The sequence below is a fragment of the Crocodylus porosus genome, unplaced genomic scaffold (genome assembly GCF_001723895.1).
Source record: "Crocodylus porosus isolate Cpor-Errol unplaced genomic scaffold, CroPor_comp1, whole genome shotgun sequence".
Taxonomy (NCBI): domain Eukaryota; kingdom Metazoa; phylum Chordata; order Crocodylia; family Crocodylidae; genus Crocodylus; species Crocodylus porosus.
Window position 1 is genome coordinate 48,088,791 of NW_017728947.1, and position 18,206 is coordinate 48,106,996.

Consider the following 18,206-nt stretch of genomic DNA (forward strand, 5'->3'; position numbering starts at 1 on the left):
TCTCAGTCCAGGAATAGAGAACTCTGAGAGCTCCCTCTGGATTATGACTACTAATCACCATGTCTGTCTGTCTCAGGGAAGCACCATCAGGCCAGCGAGACTCAAAATGTGATTCAGTCTGAGAAAGCAGCTGAGATACCAGCCGTGCGTGAGCATGGCCACGACCATTCAAGATTACACGCCTACATTGGGGTTTCCCTTGTCTTGGGCTTTGTCTTCATGCTTTTGGTGGACCAGATAGGCAACTCTCATGTGCATGCTCCAGATGGTAAGTCAAGACTCCTCTAACATAGTAGGATTGGGTTAGAGTTCATGGCAGCAACCAAAATGCTAAAGTTAAATAACACATTGCAGGTTTCTGGACATTGTTGTTAAATTTACCAGAGGCTACCGTTCAGCTTGAGGGCTAAGTTTTTTGCTAGGTTATTCTACAGACAGTAAAGGCATGTAGCAATGGTATGAAATACTAAAGCAGTGTTATGCTCTTCGTTCAAGTACTGCATGATTTGCTTATTTAATTCATTAATGCTTTGGAAGCTAAACCTTGCCATGCTGAAGAGAAAGAACTTGTTTAAAACTCATGCATGAACAACAGTATTGATACTGTAATGATAGTTGAAGCCTTGTAGGATTAATGTGGTATGTATTCTACTAATATGCATATTGAAAGGATGTAATTTGCCTGGCTGAGTAACAGTGTTGGTTGCAATTTGTAACCTGTTGTGCTTATCTTGTAACAAATGTCAGCTATCTGCAGGCAAATTAAGCTCATAAACTGCTTAAGCGCACAGGAATGCCTTGGCCCCAGTCTCTACTCCTAATGTAATTGTACTCTTTTTAACTGCATAATTCATTAACTGATTAGCAGCTGTCAATTTCCAGTTGTCTGATAGTAGACCTGAACCAACTAGGTCCTGTTAATGTCAAGGCTGCTGTTAGAAGCATTAGGAGAGACAAGGTAACAACATTAATGAGGTGTTAAACTTTTAGTGTGGGCTGTGCTAGGATTGTATGAGCATTATGTATGCTGAATTTGTGTAGTCCTGGTAAGCACTAAGTCTCTAGACTGAAAAAGGCTGTGCCAAAGAGTTTTTTACTTTTCTGCTTTACTTTTTGCTCTGCCCAGCTGTGTACAATTGACTTCAGTGGATTTTGCATGGGCCACAGGCATGATGGGACCTATATTGACTTCCATTGTTTCATAGTTGGTAGGGTCAGAAGGGACCTGAGCAGATCATCAAGTCTGACCCCCTGCCATGGCAGGAAAGAGTACTGGGGTCAAATGACCCCAGCAAGGTGTTCATCTAGCCTCCTCTTAAAGACCCCCAGGGTAGGAGCCAGCACCACTTCTCTTGGAAGTTGGTTCCAGATCCTAGCCACCCTGACCGTGAAGTAACACCTCCTGATGTCTAGCCTGAATCTACCCTCTGCCAGCTTGTGACCGTTATTTCTAGTCACTCCTGGTTGTGCTCGGGGGAACAGGGACTCTCCCAATGCCTGCTGGTCCCCTCTGACTAGTTTGTAAACAGCCACTAGATCCCCCCCTCAGCCTGCTCTTCTGGAGTCTGAACAGGTTCAGGTCCCGTAACCTCTCCTTATAGGGCCTGCCCTGCTGCCCCCTGATCATGCGAGTGGCCCTCCGGACCCTCCATGTTGTCCACATCCCTCCTGAAGTGCGGCGTCCAGAACTGGATGCAGTACTCCAACTGCGGCCTAACTAGAGGGGGAGGATCACCACCTTGGACCTGCTTGAAATGCATCTGTGGCTGCATGACAAGGTACAGTTGGCCTTCCTGACTGTGTCTCCACGCTGTCAGCCCATGTTCATTTTGGCATGAATAATGATGCCAAGATCCTTTTCTGCCTCTGCACTGATTACATTGGTTGTGATCATCCTAGTTAGAGGTGCACTCGTACATTGGTCTAATGTCAGATCAGTACTGATATAAAGAAAATTGGTTGTATCAGATATCGGCCTAATGGGGCTGATTTAAGTTGTCCAATTTAAATGCCAGTGCTGCACAAAGTTGCAATGTGGTACTCAGGCAGTGAGGAACACAGCCAGCAGCATGGAGAGCTGTCTCACCAGCTGGTAAGTCCATTGTGGTGAAAGGGGCATGGGGAGGTGGGGGGAAGATCAATTCCCCCTGCAGTGAGGGAGGGGACAGGTGCAGGTGGCTCCTGCCACTGCTTGCACCTGGTGGGGGAGGAGCATGTGCCCCCACTCCTCTTCCCTCGCCCTTCCCCTCCCACCACACCGGACTTACCAGCTGCCTCCAGCTGGTATCGGAAATCAGATCGGTATTGGCCAGTATGTTTCCTTAAAAATCAGCTAGCAGTATTGGCCCCAGAAATCACTATTGTGCACCCCTAATCCTAGTACATTTACTGTAAATGTATAGGGGTTTTCTGTGTAGGGTAGAACAGCATTTAGATAATGCTTTCTGACAACTAGGTCAGTAAACATTTGTAGCTTTAATGTAAAGTTTTATTCCCCTTATGGAAGTCTTGTGACAAATACAGTGGATGATGATATCCATTCTGTCACGTTTTACTTTGTTATTGCTCTCAATACTTGTCAGTTTTCAACAACGTACTTAGGGTTACGGGTTTTTATCATATCCTCTCCCTTTGTTTTTTGTTTTTTCCTACCTCTTCCACAGTTTTCTCAATGTTTTTTTTGAAAACTTTCTCCTGAAATACTCATGTTTTGCCTTTATTTACTGAATTGGTTACCTTATTAGATTAACTTTTATGAAGAGAGACTTAGCAAATAGCCACCAGGAAAGTTGGGTGAATGACCCGTGTTAGAATCTTGTTCCTTATGTTTCCTTATTAGCTGAAAATAGACTTCTTTTTTGTGGTTGACCCATCAGAAGCATAAAAACTTTGTTATAGGGAACAGTCCTTACTCTTTGCTTTGTGTCCAAGATGTGAAATGCAGCGCATTAACTGGAAGTGTTGCCAGAATAGTTTGGAATTTATGTAATTCCCTTTCATGAGTTAAACTAGTGATATTAATTGCCTAACAATTTTGTTATCCCCAGGTGACTAGATTTTCCTTTGCTTCAAATGAAAATAATTATAGATGCTACCATGAAGGTATAAAATTAAATGTGATTATCTGATTTTTGTCAGACTGTTCAGGGGGAAGGAAGGAAGCTTAAATTTATAGCAATCATATGGTAAAAGAACTTGAAGGCAGGTGTTTGAACATTGTGGATTAAAAGAATGGGTGTCCTTATGCTATGTAATAGCTGATGGTCTATTTAAGGGGATATAAAAAACATTTTTACTGATCAATACCCCTCGTGTTGGGTGTGGGTTTTTCTTTTTTCCAACATAAAAAGTTAGATTACACATAGATGATGAGGGAGTAGAGTAATCCTCAGTCAGTTGCAGACATGAATGGCCTGTCTGTATTTGATCAGAAGCAATTATGTCTTGCATTCTCTTTCTGTGTTAAAGTGTATGGTGAGATTAGTGTCTCTGCTTCAGCACCTGTGGTGGCATAGAAGTTCCATGAAGTGCCCACATTATACCATTTCTTCCTGCTATTGGGAGCCCTAAGGTGTTCTCCATGTTGAGGCTTGTTGGAAGGGCCATGTTAAGAGTAGAGGGGATGGAATTGGGCCTGTAGCACATGAGAATAGTATGGAAATTCTGAGCAGTCCCAGTCTGTAGAGCCTGCCTTCAGAAAGCTGTCTGCACCATCATGCAAGTTGGAGCCACTTTTGGCTGCTCTCATTTTGTTGGGAACTGCATTGGCCCTTAGAGCAACTTAACATCCTGAGGATACAAAGGTGTGGCTTGAGCCACTTATTCCCTTCTACCTTCCCAGCACAGAATTTTAAATTGTACTTTGGTTTCAAGAGATTAAGAAACATGGCTGCTGTGTTACACCATGAACATTCCTGTAACTTGTGAAGGATAATCCTTGTCTTCATTTGTGGGTAGAAAAGTTGTGTTGATTTTGAAGTTGTTAGGGTCTAAAAAATGTATCTCTTGTGTTTCCAGGTATTGTTTAAAGATAAAAAGGTCTTAAAGTAAATGCATGACTGTAAAAATTGGTTGTAGCTAGGAATTTATGCCTTTAATGTTAGTAATACTTTTCTTCCAGCATAACTTTTATGCTTGTATAGGTCATTCTTAATTTCTTGATGATCATTATTTCAGACCCAGAAGCAGGAAGATCAAGCAATTCCAAAATCACTACTACGCTTGGACTAGTTGTCCATGCTGCAGGTAGGCTGGAAACTTCTTTTCATATAACCGAAAAGGGGCTATGTCTGCCATGGTATTAGGATGCCTTTCTGGACAACACCAATTTGAAAACTAATTTTCCTGAATACACATTCACCAATTCTGTGGGGATTTTTTTTTTTATATGTTGAGAGGCACCTTTTACACCTTTTTCTAATCAAGCTAACATACCACTGTTTAAAAATCAACACCAGCTAGTATATGTGTTTAGGTAGATATCATTTGGATATAATGGGTTTAAAAAAACCTTGATCACAGTAAAATGACTTAACTTGGTAGGAAAACTACCTACATGCCAAGAAACAGCAGGAGAACTTTTACAATTATGATTTGTTCGAATATAAATATTACAAATGTAAAGTATTGTCAAAGCCAAAAATTAAGAGGAACAAAACTTGTATCAGTCATTGTAATAACATGCTTGACCCAGTCATTTAGAGGCTAGTGAGTCCCCACTTGACTTATTCAGTAAATTACTTTTTCTGTAAAAAGCATGCTGTTTTGAAAGTCTTGAATATTTTTATAGCCTCTACTTGTTTGAAAAACAAAAGGAGAGCAATGGTTTTGGACATATCTTAATGCAAAAGAATGCATTCCACTTCACTGAAATGTACCATATCACTTAAATTGGATGCAATATTTTTGTTTTCCTGAAGAGCTGTTGTGCATTGTTCACTTTCTGCTGGAACAGGACCAGGCCCTGGGGCAGCCATGATACCCTCTGATGACTGGACTGCTCCTGCCATGCTCTGGTTCTAGGGTATCCTCCTTTCAGTTTCACTTGCCACACCTTGATGTACCTGGTTGATCTTAAAAAGTGACTGGACGCTCCTGCCCAAGGGTCCTAGAATGAGCACTGGTCCTTCCTCCCAGTGAGTCCCTCAAACCCTGTTAACTCCAATCCTGTCCTCTTGCTGTATGGGCTCTCCTGGCCATCCATGCCTCTCAGGACACCTGTTATCTTCTGGGCTATTCATGGTCTCCAAGCTCCCCTGTAGCCACACCCATCCTTTATAGGTGTTAATGGTCATCATTCAGTGGGGTGTCTTGCCCTAAATCAATACCAGACTGCTTCACCTCTCTGTTAAACTGTTACGCTGCCACCCCAGTTAAATATTTATTTGCTTCTAGCTGCCTGTCAAAGATGACAGGAGCCAGTGGCGGTAAGACCCAGAGAAAGCTGGTGGCAGAAGCCAGCAGCAAGGCCTGCCCAGCTTTCCCTCCCCAACCAGAAACCCCTGCTTAGCAGAAGCTTCTGGCCTGGGACCATGGGGCTGTTCCTGCTTCCCTGTGCTAGAGAGGGAAATGTGGCCCTCAACAGCTTGCCAAAACTCGGTAAGTGGCCCTGCACCCAAAATAATTGCCCCCCCACACACATTAATTGCTGTTTTGCTTATTTTTTGTTTGCTAATCCCTCTGATGAATCACTTTTACACTTCCAGAACTCTGAGGAGCTTTCAAAGGCTATCTGTTTAAAAAAAAAATTATTGGTTTTATTTGCAGGAAAAAAATTTACATGTAGTGTGGGAAGGGATTGACTTATGTGCAAGATGGGTATTATTAATTAGACTTTGACTAGTAACTGGTTTTAGTTCCAGCACCGGGCAGATCACGGGGCCTTTACCACTAGAAATCTGGACATGCAGGCAGGTGTGCTTGCAGGTGCACGCAGATAGATGCACACAGACCCCTTACCCATAGGATGGCATCATTTTAATCCATTCCTGGCAGGTTGGGAGCTTGTTGTCTTCAGTACAGTATCTGTGCTCAACAAGCCAGCTTTAGTAACTTTTAGAAGTTCCGTAAGTGTGTGAGTGTTTCCAAGAGTTTTCAAGACCTGTGCAGCTGGATTTATAGCCTTAAATTAAACCAGGCTTTCAAATGGAGGAAAGTGAAGAATAGTATCAATGTTAAAATTTTCTAAGTTACTTTTAAGGCATTTTTTTCTCAGAAAATAATGGTGCTAGGTATAAAACAGAGGGTCATGTGGCATAATATGAATGGTTGGTGAATGAATGAAACCAGTTAGAACCGTGTGTTATTGTGTTGTGGCCATCTTAAGCCAAAGCAATCTAAAGAGATTTTCTTATAAGCTGCCAGTTATGCCTTTCTTTTCTTTATCCATTCAAACATTGTTTGTTATATGTAGACCCTTCGTAATTCCAACAGTAATATCTACATTTCTGTCAATTAAAAAAAAAACTCAGCCTGTTTTTACATCAGAAGCCTGTTTCATAACATAGGAGAGCCTAGTTACCAGAGCTGTCCCTGCAGAATGATTCCAGTTCATCTGTATGTGCCAAAGACAGTTGGTTCTGGGTTAGAGTTTTGCCCTGTTGAAGTCTGTACTCAATCTCCCATTGACTTGAGGGTTTCACTCTGAGTGGCTCACGGAAACAACAATAAAGCACGTTAGACATATGATGGGACACTATTAAGGCATTCATAAGTGAGGGGAATTGTTTGTACAAGTGTAAGGTTATGTATTATTGGCCAGTGAAAAAAGTAAAACTGTGTGGATAAATAATTGGTGATTTCATGTGCACTCTCCTGACTTTCTATCCATTAAGCTGACGGTGTTGCGTTGGGTGCAGCTGCTTCCACTTCCCAGACCAGTGTCCAGCTAATAGTGTTTGTTGCAATTATGTTACACAAGGTAAGTCCTGAGTGTGAAGTCTTTTTTTTTTTTCCTTTATTAAAGTTGTTGAGGGGCAGGCTTCTACCTGTAAGAGTTGGTGTTTTGGGGCTCTTGGGAATGTGGTCCTGCAGGGGAGTGATGGCAATACAAATTAAGGGACTGAAGAATGCTTGTGTAAAGATGGATGGTTCTGGGTGTTGAAATATAAGGCATGTCCAGTCAGTCTGGACAGGGAAAGAATAAGGAGGGATTTGGGCTATTTGATACCAAACCCTGCAGCCATGCCAGCCAACCAAAGCCTACAAATAGGGGGGAAGAAGAGAACAGCACAGACTAGTTTAAAAAAAAAACAAAAAACAAAAAAAAAAACACACCAAAACATGGCAGCCTCACAAGGCATTTGAAGCGGGGGGTCAGAGAGAAAGATTTGACTTGGGTATGCCAACAGCTTTTCAGAGATTTGGAGGGCATGTTAAGGTGTAGAAAACAGCTTCCTCTCCTGCTACAGTTAATTTCTGTCTGTATGGTTCTTACTGTAGGAACAATGCAGATGTGATGAGAACTTGACAGGTTGAAGGGTAAATCTTTTTGAAGTTCTCATAATGATCCTGTTTTGTATTTTGTTTGTTTTGTTTCGTTTTTTAAAACATAAGTGAGGCTAAACCAGTTACATCTGAAGCAAAACTGAATGCAGTTCCTAAAATAAGTTGTTTGAAATGCTGACTTGGGGAAGTTATGAATATTATAACTGAAAACAGCTTTCCAGTTTCTCTTTAATATATGGGCAGTCTTGTCTGTACCATGTACAATATTTACTGGATCTTGTTTTCAAGGATTTCAAGGGCACAGTTGTATACCTGAGTTGTATATGCCATTGTTGTGATGACACTATATTACAATTATTAGCCGTGTATTTTTTCTTACCTTTTGCATGCCTACAGGATTTGGAAATAAAATTTGATGCACTTGCATTTTTTGTTTGTGCAGTAAACAAACAATGCATGTTATAACCATGTTCAGAGCTGAAAATGCTAAGCTCAAAGGCCACAGTGTATTTTAGTTCAGGATATGGTGATTTCTGAGTTCTTAAAAATAAGAACACTTCTTCGGTTGAAATGGTTACTGGCAATATGCTGAAAATGTAAAATATTAATTTTAAAGGAATAAAGAAAAGGTTTTTAAAAAATAGGTCATTTCTAAAAAGGAATTTTTTGAGAGAACATTGTGGGCTTTTTAGGGGTGTTGGTTGTAGCCATGTTGGTCTAAGGACATGGGTAGATGAGGTTCTTTGGGTAAATGTGGTATCTTAGACCACTAAATAGTTGGAAAAGTTGTTCTTTGCAGGCTTTAGGGCACAAACATTCTTCAGGCATAGGGAGTCTGCTGTTTTGTGTTCTGGATGCACTAGAAGCCAATATGCAAAATGTAGGTCTGGGGTTGTCAGATGGCAGGCTGGTTATAATGTGTGGATGGCAGGCAGGTTATAATCCAATGTCTATATTTAGTTCATGATTTTTTGTATCTAGTAGATTTATGAAGTGAAGTTCATGGACTCATCTACTGAAGGTGTTTTGTAAATTCCTTTAAGGATTAGAACTGAGAGATTAGAGTGATTATTTTGTGAGAAGTGCACACCCGCAGGTAATTGGGTATTTTAGTGTTGGATAGATTTTTGTTGTGCATTCATTCTGATGCACAGTTGTTTGGTTTCACCTACATATTTTCCATCAGGGCATTTAGTGCACTAAATTACCTGTGGGTGCCCATTTCTCAAGAGACAACCACTCTCTCTGCAATCTCTCTGTTCTAATCCTTAAAGGGAATTTACAAAACACCTTTCATAGATGAGTTGGTCTAATAAAAGATTTCACATTTATCCAAAGAACCTTGTCTGCCTTTTTAAAAAAAAAAAAAAAAAATCCTGTTTTCTGTCCCTCTAATTAAAGCACTTTTCCTCACCAGCTCTTATTTCTAGGGGTCTGCTGAACTTGAGGTGGCTGCCAGCTGATTTTATGGGCAGCAAATGGGACTGGCAGCCATGTTCACAGGTGAAGCACTGCAGGCCACCCCCTCTAGCCAACCGACCATGGTAGCCCTTTGGATGCAAGGGCTGTCTGTCATGCAGTGCTGCCCTTTGCCACTGAGAGGTGGGGCCATATGACAGGTAGCCTTCACAGCTAATCAGCAGCCAGGAGCAGTGGTGGCAGCCTCCTTCCCCCTCACCTGCAGGCTGCACAGCCAGGCCATAGTGTCTACAAGGACTGCTGGCTCCCCAAAGGGAGCCAGCATTTTATTTTTGGTAAGTGGGTTGCTTTTGTCAGGGAGCCTGCCAAAAGCATGGAGGCTGCATTTTTTTGCCACCCCCACCCCAAATCTTAATTGGATGGAACTGCATTTTAATTTTGAAGGTTTTTCTATCTTGGTTAAAGGGACTGGGGGGGTGCTAAGGACACATATCTTTTTTTCTTGCAGGTAGCCTGAAAATTGTGATTACAGAATTGGAATACATTGGAATAAAGAGTTATTGTAGCCAATCAAATTGAAACGGATGTGTCAATATTCTGCAATACGGTTGTCATACAGACCCTAATACTCTGATAGGCTACTTAGTCAGCCAGAGTATAGCTTCATATACAGTGGTGGTATAAAGAAATAATGCTACAATGGTTATTGAGATGTGACAACACAGAGAAAGGCCGGATGGTTCATAGGTCAGTTCGTTTAACTATAGCGCTCTGGCTGAGAATATTCCACTTTAGTAGAGCTAGTAGAAATAGTTACCTCAGCTACTTTGTTTTCAAAGTTCTGCTTAAAGTTGCCAAGAATCTAGGTAGGAAGAAGCTGTATTGACTCTTATTTTCTTACAGGCACCAGCAGCTTTTGGCCTGGTTTCCTTCCTTATGCATGCTGGACTGGAACGGAATCGAATCAGAAAGCACTTGCTGGTCTTTGCATTGGCAGCCCCTGTTTTGTCCATGGTGACGTACTTGGGGCTAAGCAAGGTAAAGGTTTGTGATTCAGCTCTGTCCATGATGAGGTTTTGAGGAGATGGACACCAGTGTGGGATTGTTTAACAAGTTGTTCAAAAGTGCTTTACCCCAGTTTATTTTTCCATACCAATCACTGTTAAAGGGATGTTACTGCCATTTAGCTACTATCTCTTCATCAAGAGGAATGTGTTGCTTGTTATTAATAAGCATGTAATACTTTCCCATAATTTAATGCAAAAGGCGCAGCACAGTGGCACTTCAGAGGTTAACTTGCTCAGAAACGCACACAGTTTCACAGACAACAGCCTACTTTGTGAGACAATGTGAGTGGACTTGCAGATATAGGGGGTCCTGATGAAAAGGAATCTGGTCATTTAAATACTAAGGGGAAAGGGCACTGCTGAGAGAAGTAAAGGTGGGTTGAAGAGATCAAAGGGGATAAACAAAGCTGTTAACCCACTGAAGGACATGGGGGCTTAAAAACACTGGCTCAGGTAATGAGATAAGAATTTAAGGAGTCTATCTGCGATAAGCTTGCAGAAGGTAAGATTCTTCTAGCATGGCTTTGTTGCAGGGAGGTCTTGTCTTGCCAACCTCATCTTCTATGACCAGGTAACTCACCATATGGACATGAGAGATTGTATACCTTGACTTCCAAAAGGTCTTTGATTTAGTATCCCATGATGTCCTTGCGAGAAAATTGGAGGATTGTGGGCTTAACTCTGAGACAGTCAGGTGAGAAACTGGCTGCAGGATAGGACACAGAGAGTCATAGTAAATGGTTCTGTCATCCTGGCGAGAAGTGGGCAGTGATATGCCACAGGGGTCGGTGCTTGGTCCAGTATTTTCAACATGTTTATTAATGATTTGGATGTGGGTGCGAAGAGTTCACTGGCCAAGTTTGTGGATAACACCAAGTTATGGGGAAGCATGAATACGTTTGATGATATAGGCTACAGATACAGGCGAACCTGGGCAGGCTAGCAAGTTGGGCGGATCAGAATCTGATGAAGTTCAACATCGAGAAATGAGTAGCAACCCCCAACACACCTACAGGCTTGGCAGCACCAAACTGGCTAGCACCATGAATGAAAGGGAAAAGAAGACTGAGAGGAGACCTGGTAGCAGCTTACTGATACACTAAGGAAGTGCATCAAGGACTCAGTGAGCAACTGTTCACCGGAGCACACAAGGGGAAAACTAGGAGTAATGGCCACAAACTCCTGGAAGATCGATTCAGGCTCAACATTAGGCAAACCCTCCTTGCAGCCAGGGTGACCAGACTGTGAAATAAGCACTCTCCAGAGGTGGTACAATCACCTACCCTGGAAATCTTCAAGAGGACTAGACAGTCACTTTGCTGGGGTCACCTGGCCCCCCAATTATCTTTCCTCCTTGGTGCAGGCAGCTGGACCTGATGATCTTCCAAGGTTCCTTCCAACCTTACAATCTATGAATCTATAAATCTATAGTCCAGTCTGTGGCTGCTTTCTTGTTCCACAATTTTACATTCAAGTTGGTGTTTAAAGTTCTGTTGTTTAAGATCAGCTACTCTGAGGTCAGTGATGGAATGTCCGAGTGGGTTAAAGGGTCCTAATACAGGCTTTTGTGTCTTTCTGGAATTGATGATAGATTGGTGTCCATTCATTTTTTTCATATAGGGAACTGTAGATTGTAGTAGGCCTGAAGCTGCTAGTTGCTTGACCAAAGTTTGGGTATGTCATACTGCAGTTGCTAAGTTAAGAGGCAATGGAAATGAGTAGGCAAGAGAATGTCAGAGGTGAGAATAATTTTAGAAAGTGTGAGCAAGACTGGTTAAAAGAGTTAAGCTAAAGGTTGAGATTACTTAGTACTTGCTGGTCTAGTATACAAATGCAGAGTACATTTAGTGGTTTTATGCCAGTTAGGTCTGGTTTAGAACAAAATATAACTTAAATTGGGGATAAAAATAGGTATATGAATATAAGCATAGAACCTCTATTGAGCCAAGCAATACAGTGTAACAATCTGGTTTCATCTCAGTCCAAACTCTTCAGCCTTGACCTACAGTTCTTGCTGATTTGCCCTTGCTGAATAAGGGCTCTTCTAAAACTTTCATTTGAAACCTAGGTGAGAAATCCTTTTTCCTAACAAGCTGCCCACCTGTCGGAGGGTTTTTAAGACTTTAGGAATTAGTTTAAAATTATCTCAAATGTTAATATGATTGTTATTTCTCTAGCTGGATGCATATTTTACAAATTGTAGTAATTTGCTTGATCTGTCCTGCTTAGTCATTTATGCTAGTTGTATTTTTATTTTTAAATTGGCTATTAAAATTTATCTGCACTTATGCTTGTTAGTATTTAATTTTGGTGCGGTGGGCTCTTTGATATTGCCCATGTCACAGGGTTTGTATTGTAGCAGGTTGGAGTGGGGTCTGAGTCTGGCCCTGTTGCTTTGAGTAGCTTTGATTTTTAGGTTTGTATTGTAAGTGTAGAAATCCCTGTTCGAGGTCCCTAAGATGTGCATCAAGAGAAGTTGTGGAATCTCCCTCCCTGGACATTTTCAAGAGTAAGTTAGACAGACACTTGGTTGGCATGGTTTGGTTAGGGATAATCCAGCCTTGAGCAGGGAGCTGAACTAGGTGATTTTCATGAGGACCCTTCCAACGAAGCTACTGTGTTTGCAGTCAGTGGGATCAGAGCAGGTATGGCTGTAATGTACCATTTGGCAGTAGAAGATGAATTCTGATGTCTAGGATGAACACTGGTCGTATGGAGCTAGCTATAGCCGTTGGTTGGCTTCCTTTAGCGTGGTGGTGATATATCCATTACAAAATTTTATGGTGGTGTCCAACAGATTAATATGTTGGGTGGAGTACTAAAGAGTTTGATGGAAGGGTGGAAGTTGTTTAAGTCCTGCTGGGATTTCTCTAAAGATTCCTTCTCGTGTGTCCATATGATGATGTCATCAATGTACTTGAGGTATACTAGGGGGATGAGAGGGCAGTTGTGGAGGAAGTGGGCTTCAACGTCTTCTATAATGTATTGGCATTTTGGGGGGGAAAGAGGGTGTGAGACCTGTACAATGTGCCCATGGCAGTACCATTTGTTTGTAAGTATAGGAAGTTGCTAAATTGAAATAGTTTCATAGTTGGTAGGGTCAGAAGGGACCTGAACAGATCATCAAGTCCGACCCCCTGCCATGGGCAGGAAACAATGCTGGGGTCAAATGATCCTGGCTAGGTGATAGTCTAGCCTCCTTTTTGAAGACCCCCAGGGTAGGAGCTGGTTCCAGCTCCTAGCCACCTTGATTGTGAAGTAGTGCCTCCTGATGTTTAGCCTGAATCTACTCTCAGTCAACTTATGGCTGTTCCGTGTTACTCCCAGTAGTGCTCGGGGGAACAGGGACTCTCATTGCCTGCTGGTCCCCTTTGGCAAATTTATAGATGGCCACCAGATCCCCTCTCAGCCTTCTTGTGGAGGCTTAACAGGTTCAGGTCCTGTAGCCTCTCCTTGTAGGGCCTACACTGCTGCCCCATGATCATGCAAGTGGCTCTCCTCTGGACCCTCTCAGTGCTCAGGTATGTCAGCTTGTGCTGCAGTCACACCTCCAACTCGGTGCAGGCACACGCTGGGTCTCTTTACATCAGGTTGTGTTCACCAGGCTTCCACCTTTGAACCAGACTAGAATTTTCCCAATGAGTAATGCTGCTCCAGGCCACTCTCAAGATTGTCAAGCACAATGGGGTCCTGTGTCTCAGCTGGAAGTCTGACAGCACTGATCATTCTCTTTCTTAAACCTTTACTGTAGATATGAAAACACAGCAAGACCCTACACCTAGTCTTGGGCACCTCTTTCCAGCTTAGTCCTTTGCTGCAAGTCATCATCCATTGTTTACAGATCCTTCCCCAAATTTTGGTCTATGGGTCTCATTTTGGTCAAGTTGCTTTGAGCAATGGTGAGTATCAGGTTTTGGATGACACTGTGCACTGTGACCCAAGTCCCAGCTAGAGGGGAATCTGGGCATTGTCTCCTTTTACCTACTTCTTTGGTGGAAATGAGCAGATCCTGTCTATCTTCTTCCCTTCCACCCCTTGGTTTTTTTCCCTTAGTCCTTTCATCAGATCCCCATGCCTCTTTCCTCCCATTTAGCTCCTCCATAACAGCTGTTCTGCGCTGTTGTGTCTGCAGCCTTGGACTCATTTATAGTGAAGCTGATCAGCAATAGAGACTGCTGTGCTCCTCTACACGTCCAGCAGAGAAGCTCAGCACAGAGGTCGGTTTAATGTTAAAGTCTGTGGATGTGCTTCAGACATAGTACATCAGTCTACTGGAATGGATGCACTCCATTGGGAATGAGTGTAAAGGACAGATAAGCAGAGAGTAGAACAGCTAGTAGAGGGCATCATAAGCAAGCAGAAGGTAATAAAAGGCTTACTTGGGAGTTGGAGAAAATGTAAGAAACAACCACTGGAAGCTGGATATTTGAAAGCAAAATCTGACCTAACACCCATAATAAAGGAAATTTGCCACTGATGTAATTGTATTGATGCTTGCTTTGAATTACTGCTGTCCTTTGGATATAAGATGGACTTTTAAATATGAAATTTCTTCTAAAAATAGCCAGCATCTTATAGTTTCATAGTTTGGTAGGATCGTAAAGGACCTAAGCAGATTATCTAGTCTGCCCCCCTGCCATGGGCAGGAAAGGATGCTGGGGTCAAATGACCCCAGCGAGGTGGCTGTCTAGCCTCCTTTTGAAGACCCCAGGGTAGAGGCAAGCATCACTTCCCTTGGAAGTTGGTTCCAGCTCCTAGCCACCCTGACAGCGAAGTAGTGTCTCCTGATACCTGGCCTGAATCTACTCTCAGTCAGCTTATGGCCATTATTCCTTGTTACTCCGGGAGGTGCTCGGGGGAACAGGGACTCCCATTGCTTGCTGGTCCCCCTTAGCAAGTTTGTAGGCAGCCACCAGATCCCTCTCAGCCTTCTCTTGTGGAGGCTGAACAGGTTCAGGTCCCGTAGCCTCTCCTCATAGGGCCTGCCCTGCTGCCCCCTAATCATGCAAGTGGCCCTCTCCTGGAGCTTGATGCTATCCACATCCCTCCTGAAGTGCGGCACCCAAAATTGGATGCATTTCTCCAACTGCGGCCTAACCAGTGTCGCAGAGGGGGAGGGTCACCTCCTTGGACCTGCTCGTGATGTATCTATGGATGCATGACAAAGTGCGGTTAGGCTTCCTGACCACGTCCCCACATTGGTGGCTCATGTTAATCTTGGAATCATCTTGGAAACACTACTCCTTCTCTGCCTCTGTGCTGACAAGAAGGGAGTTCCCTAACCTTCCTCCCCAGGTGCAACACCTTGCTTTGTCCATATTGAAACCCATCCTATTCTGATCCGCCCACCTCTGTAACCTGTCCAGATCTTGTTGTAGCCTGTCCCTCTCTTCTAGCATGCCCACTTTTCCCCGCATCTTGGTGTCGAGGTGCTTTTCACCCCCTTGTCCAAGTCACTAATGAAGATACTGAATAGTGTGGGCCCGAGGACCAAGCCATGGGGAACCCCACTGCCCACATCTCTCCAGGTCAAAAATGACCTGTCCGCCACCGCTCTCTGAGTATAGCCTTCCAGCCAATTCGTGACCCATCTGACTGTGGGCATTGATACCACAGTCACCTAATTTTTTAATGAGGATGAAGTGAGAGATGGTGTCGAAGGCCTTCCTAAAGTCCAGAAAGACCACATCCACTGTGACACCTGCATCCAAGGATTTTGTGACTTGGTCGTAGAAGGCAACCAGGTTGGTCTGACAGGACCTGCCTCTAATGAACCCATGTTGATTGCTCCTAAGCATAATCTCCCCTGCTGGTCCCTTGCAGATGTGCTCCTGGATAATTTTCTCAAAGAGCTTTCCTAGGACTGAGGTAAGACAAACAGGCCTATAGTTTCCTGGGTCTTCCCTCCGCTCTTTTTTGAAAATGGGGACCACATTGGCCCTTTTCCAGTCCTCTGGCACCTTGCCAGAGCACCACGAGTGGTCGTAAAGCTGTGCCAGGGGTCCCGCTATGACCTCTGTCAATTCCCTCAGCACTCTGGGGTGGAGATCATCAGGACCTGCTGATTTGATCATGTCTAGTCCCACCAGAAGTTCCCTGACTAGGTCTTAGCTAACCCTGGGCCTGGCCGCGCCTCCCCTGGGTCTGTCTGGGATCCCAGTGGTGGGGGGGATGTCCCTGTCTCTGCTCAAGGACAAAGTGCAAGAGTGCAATGGAAACAGGATCGGTATCATCATCACAAATGATGTTCTTTACTGTTCATAATCCATCCTTATGGGGGATGTTAGTATATAGAGATGTAATGTGCATGGTTGCTAACATAGTATTTCATAAATTGTGAGGGTCTGGAAGGGACCTCGCAAGATCATCGGGTCCGGTATTTGCTGGAAACTTGTTGGTAGAGCCTAGGCTTTTTAGGAAATCTATGATGTCCTTCAGATAATTGGCATCCCAAGTAGTACACAGGAATAGAATATAGTCAATATGTTGTGTATATATTTAATTTTATGCAGTATACGTAATTTTAGGTCACTTTAAACTACGGTACAGACCAGGGGTGAGCAAAATATGGCCTGCAGGCCAGATACAGCCCACGAGGCCATTCTATCTGGCCCATGGAGCCCCTAAAATATGTAGAAAATTAATATTTCTCTGCCCTAGGTTCCTGTCAAAAATGGCAGGAATCAAGGGCAGTCGGACCCAGGGGAAGCCCAGCGGGCTCCCAAACCAGGAGGGCCTGCTTGGCCCTGCCCCTCAGCAGGAGGGGGCCGCTCAGCTTTTCTCCAGGCTCCTTCCCTGCTCTTTCCCAGTGGAGGGAAAAGCAGCTCTTCCCCACCCTGTGGCCAGCGGTCCCTGCTGCAGCCGCTTGCAGACCACGCAGGGCTGTTGGGAGCAGGCACAGGCAGCCCCATGCAGGCTGCGAGCAGCTGCAGCACGGGGTGCCGGCCGTGGGACAGGAACAGGCTGCTTTTCCCCCCTGCACTTGGCACCACCTTGTAACCTGGCCCCACAGCCAGCCTGGGCCTCACGTGGTTCTGGGCTAGCTCATCAAGGCTGTGCATCGCCACAGCAGCTGTGGCCCTCCCACTTGCCACACCGGGCAGTGTTTGCCACCACCACCTCTGCTGCCCAGTGTGCGAGCTCTGGGTGGGCAGCAGCAGTAAACATTGCCCAGTGCGTGCAGCCCTGATGGGTGAGCCTGGATCCAGCACGGGGCCCAGGCTGGCAGCAGGGCTGGGTTACAAGTTTCATAGTATTATAGTAGCTAGGGTCAGGATGGACCTGAACAGATCATCTAGCCTGACCCCCTGCCACAGGAAGGAATGAATGCTGGGTTCACGAGACCCCAGACAGGTGATCATCCAACCTCCTCTTGAATTTGCCCAAGGTAGGGACGAGGACCACTTCCCTGGGAAGTTGGTTCCAGATTTTGGCCACCCGAACTGTAAAATATTGCCTTTTGATCTCTAACCTATCAGCTCCATCAGCTTATTAACATTGTTCCTCGTCACCCCAGGTGGTGCTGGGGAGAATAGGGCTCTACCTATTTGCTGTTGATCTCCCCTGATGAGTTTGTAGGCAGCCACCAGGACACACCTCAGCCTCCTCTTGCTGAGGCTGAACAGGTTCAGGTCCCTCAGTCTGTCCTCCATAGGGCCCATCCTGTTGCCCTCTTACCAAGTGGGTGGCTCTCCTCTGAACCCTCTCCAGGCTGGCCACATCCTTTTTAAAGTGCGGTGCCCAGTGCTGGATGCAGTACTCCAACTGTGGCCTGACCAAAATCACACAGATGGGGAGTATCACCTCTCTGGACCAGCTTGAGATGCATCTTTGGATGCATGACAAGGTATGGCTGGCCTTGCTGGCTACGGTCTGGCATTGGCAGCTCATGTTCATCTTCGAGTCAGTAATGACTCCAAGATCCCATTCTGCCTCTGCTTTCTAGAGGGGAACTCCCCAGCCTGCATGTATGCTGTGGATTCCTTCTCCCAAGGTGCAGCACCCTGCATTTGTCTACGTTGAACCCCATCCTATTCTCATCTGCCCACTTTTTGTAGTCTGTCTAAATCTAGTTGCAGCCTCTCTCCCCCTTCAAGTGTGTCCACCTCGCCCCACATTTTAGTGTCATCAGCAAATTTGGACTGTGCTCTCCACCCCTCATCCAAGTCGCTGATGAAGATGTTAAACAGTGCGGGCTTGTGGACCGAGCCCTGGGGGTACCCCACTGCTCACATCTCGCCAGGTTGAGTACAACCTGTCCACCACTACTGTCTG

The 18,206-nt window shown here is 44.4% G+C and overlaps 1 protein-coding gene across 1 annotated transcript in view; it reads left to right on the forward strand.

Annotated features, from left to right (window-relative positions):
* Positions 1 to 18,206, forward strand: part of SLC39A9 (solute carrier family 39 member 9) — a 39,131-nt gene that overhangs the window by 12,936 nt on the left and 7,989 nt on the right. The window contains exons 3-6 of the mRNA XM_019551425.1: positions 77 to 268; positions 4,177 to 4,245; positions 6,834 to 6,919; positions 9,769 to 9,903. Of these exons, the coding sequence (XP_019406970.1) occupies positions 77 to 268; positions 4,177 to 4,245; positions 6,834 to 6,919; positions 9,769 to 9,903 (482 nt within the window). The remainder of the gene's footprint in view (positions 1 to 76; positions 269 to 4,176; positions 4,246 to 6,833; positions 6,920 to 9,768; positions 9,904 to 18,206) is intronic.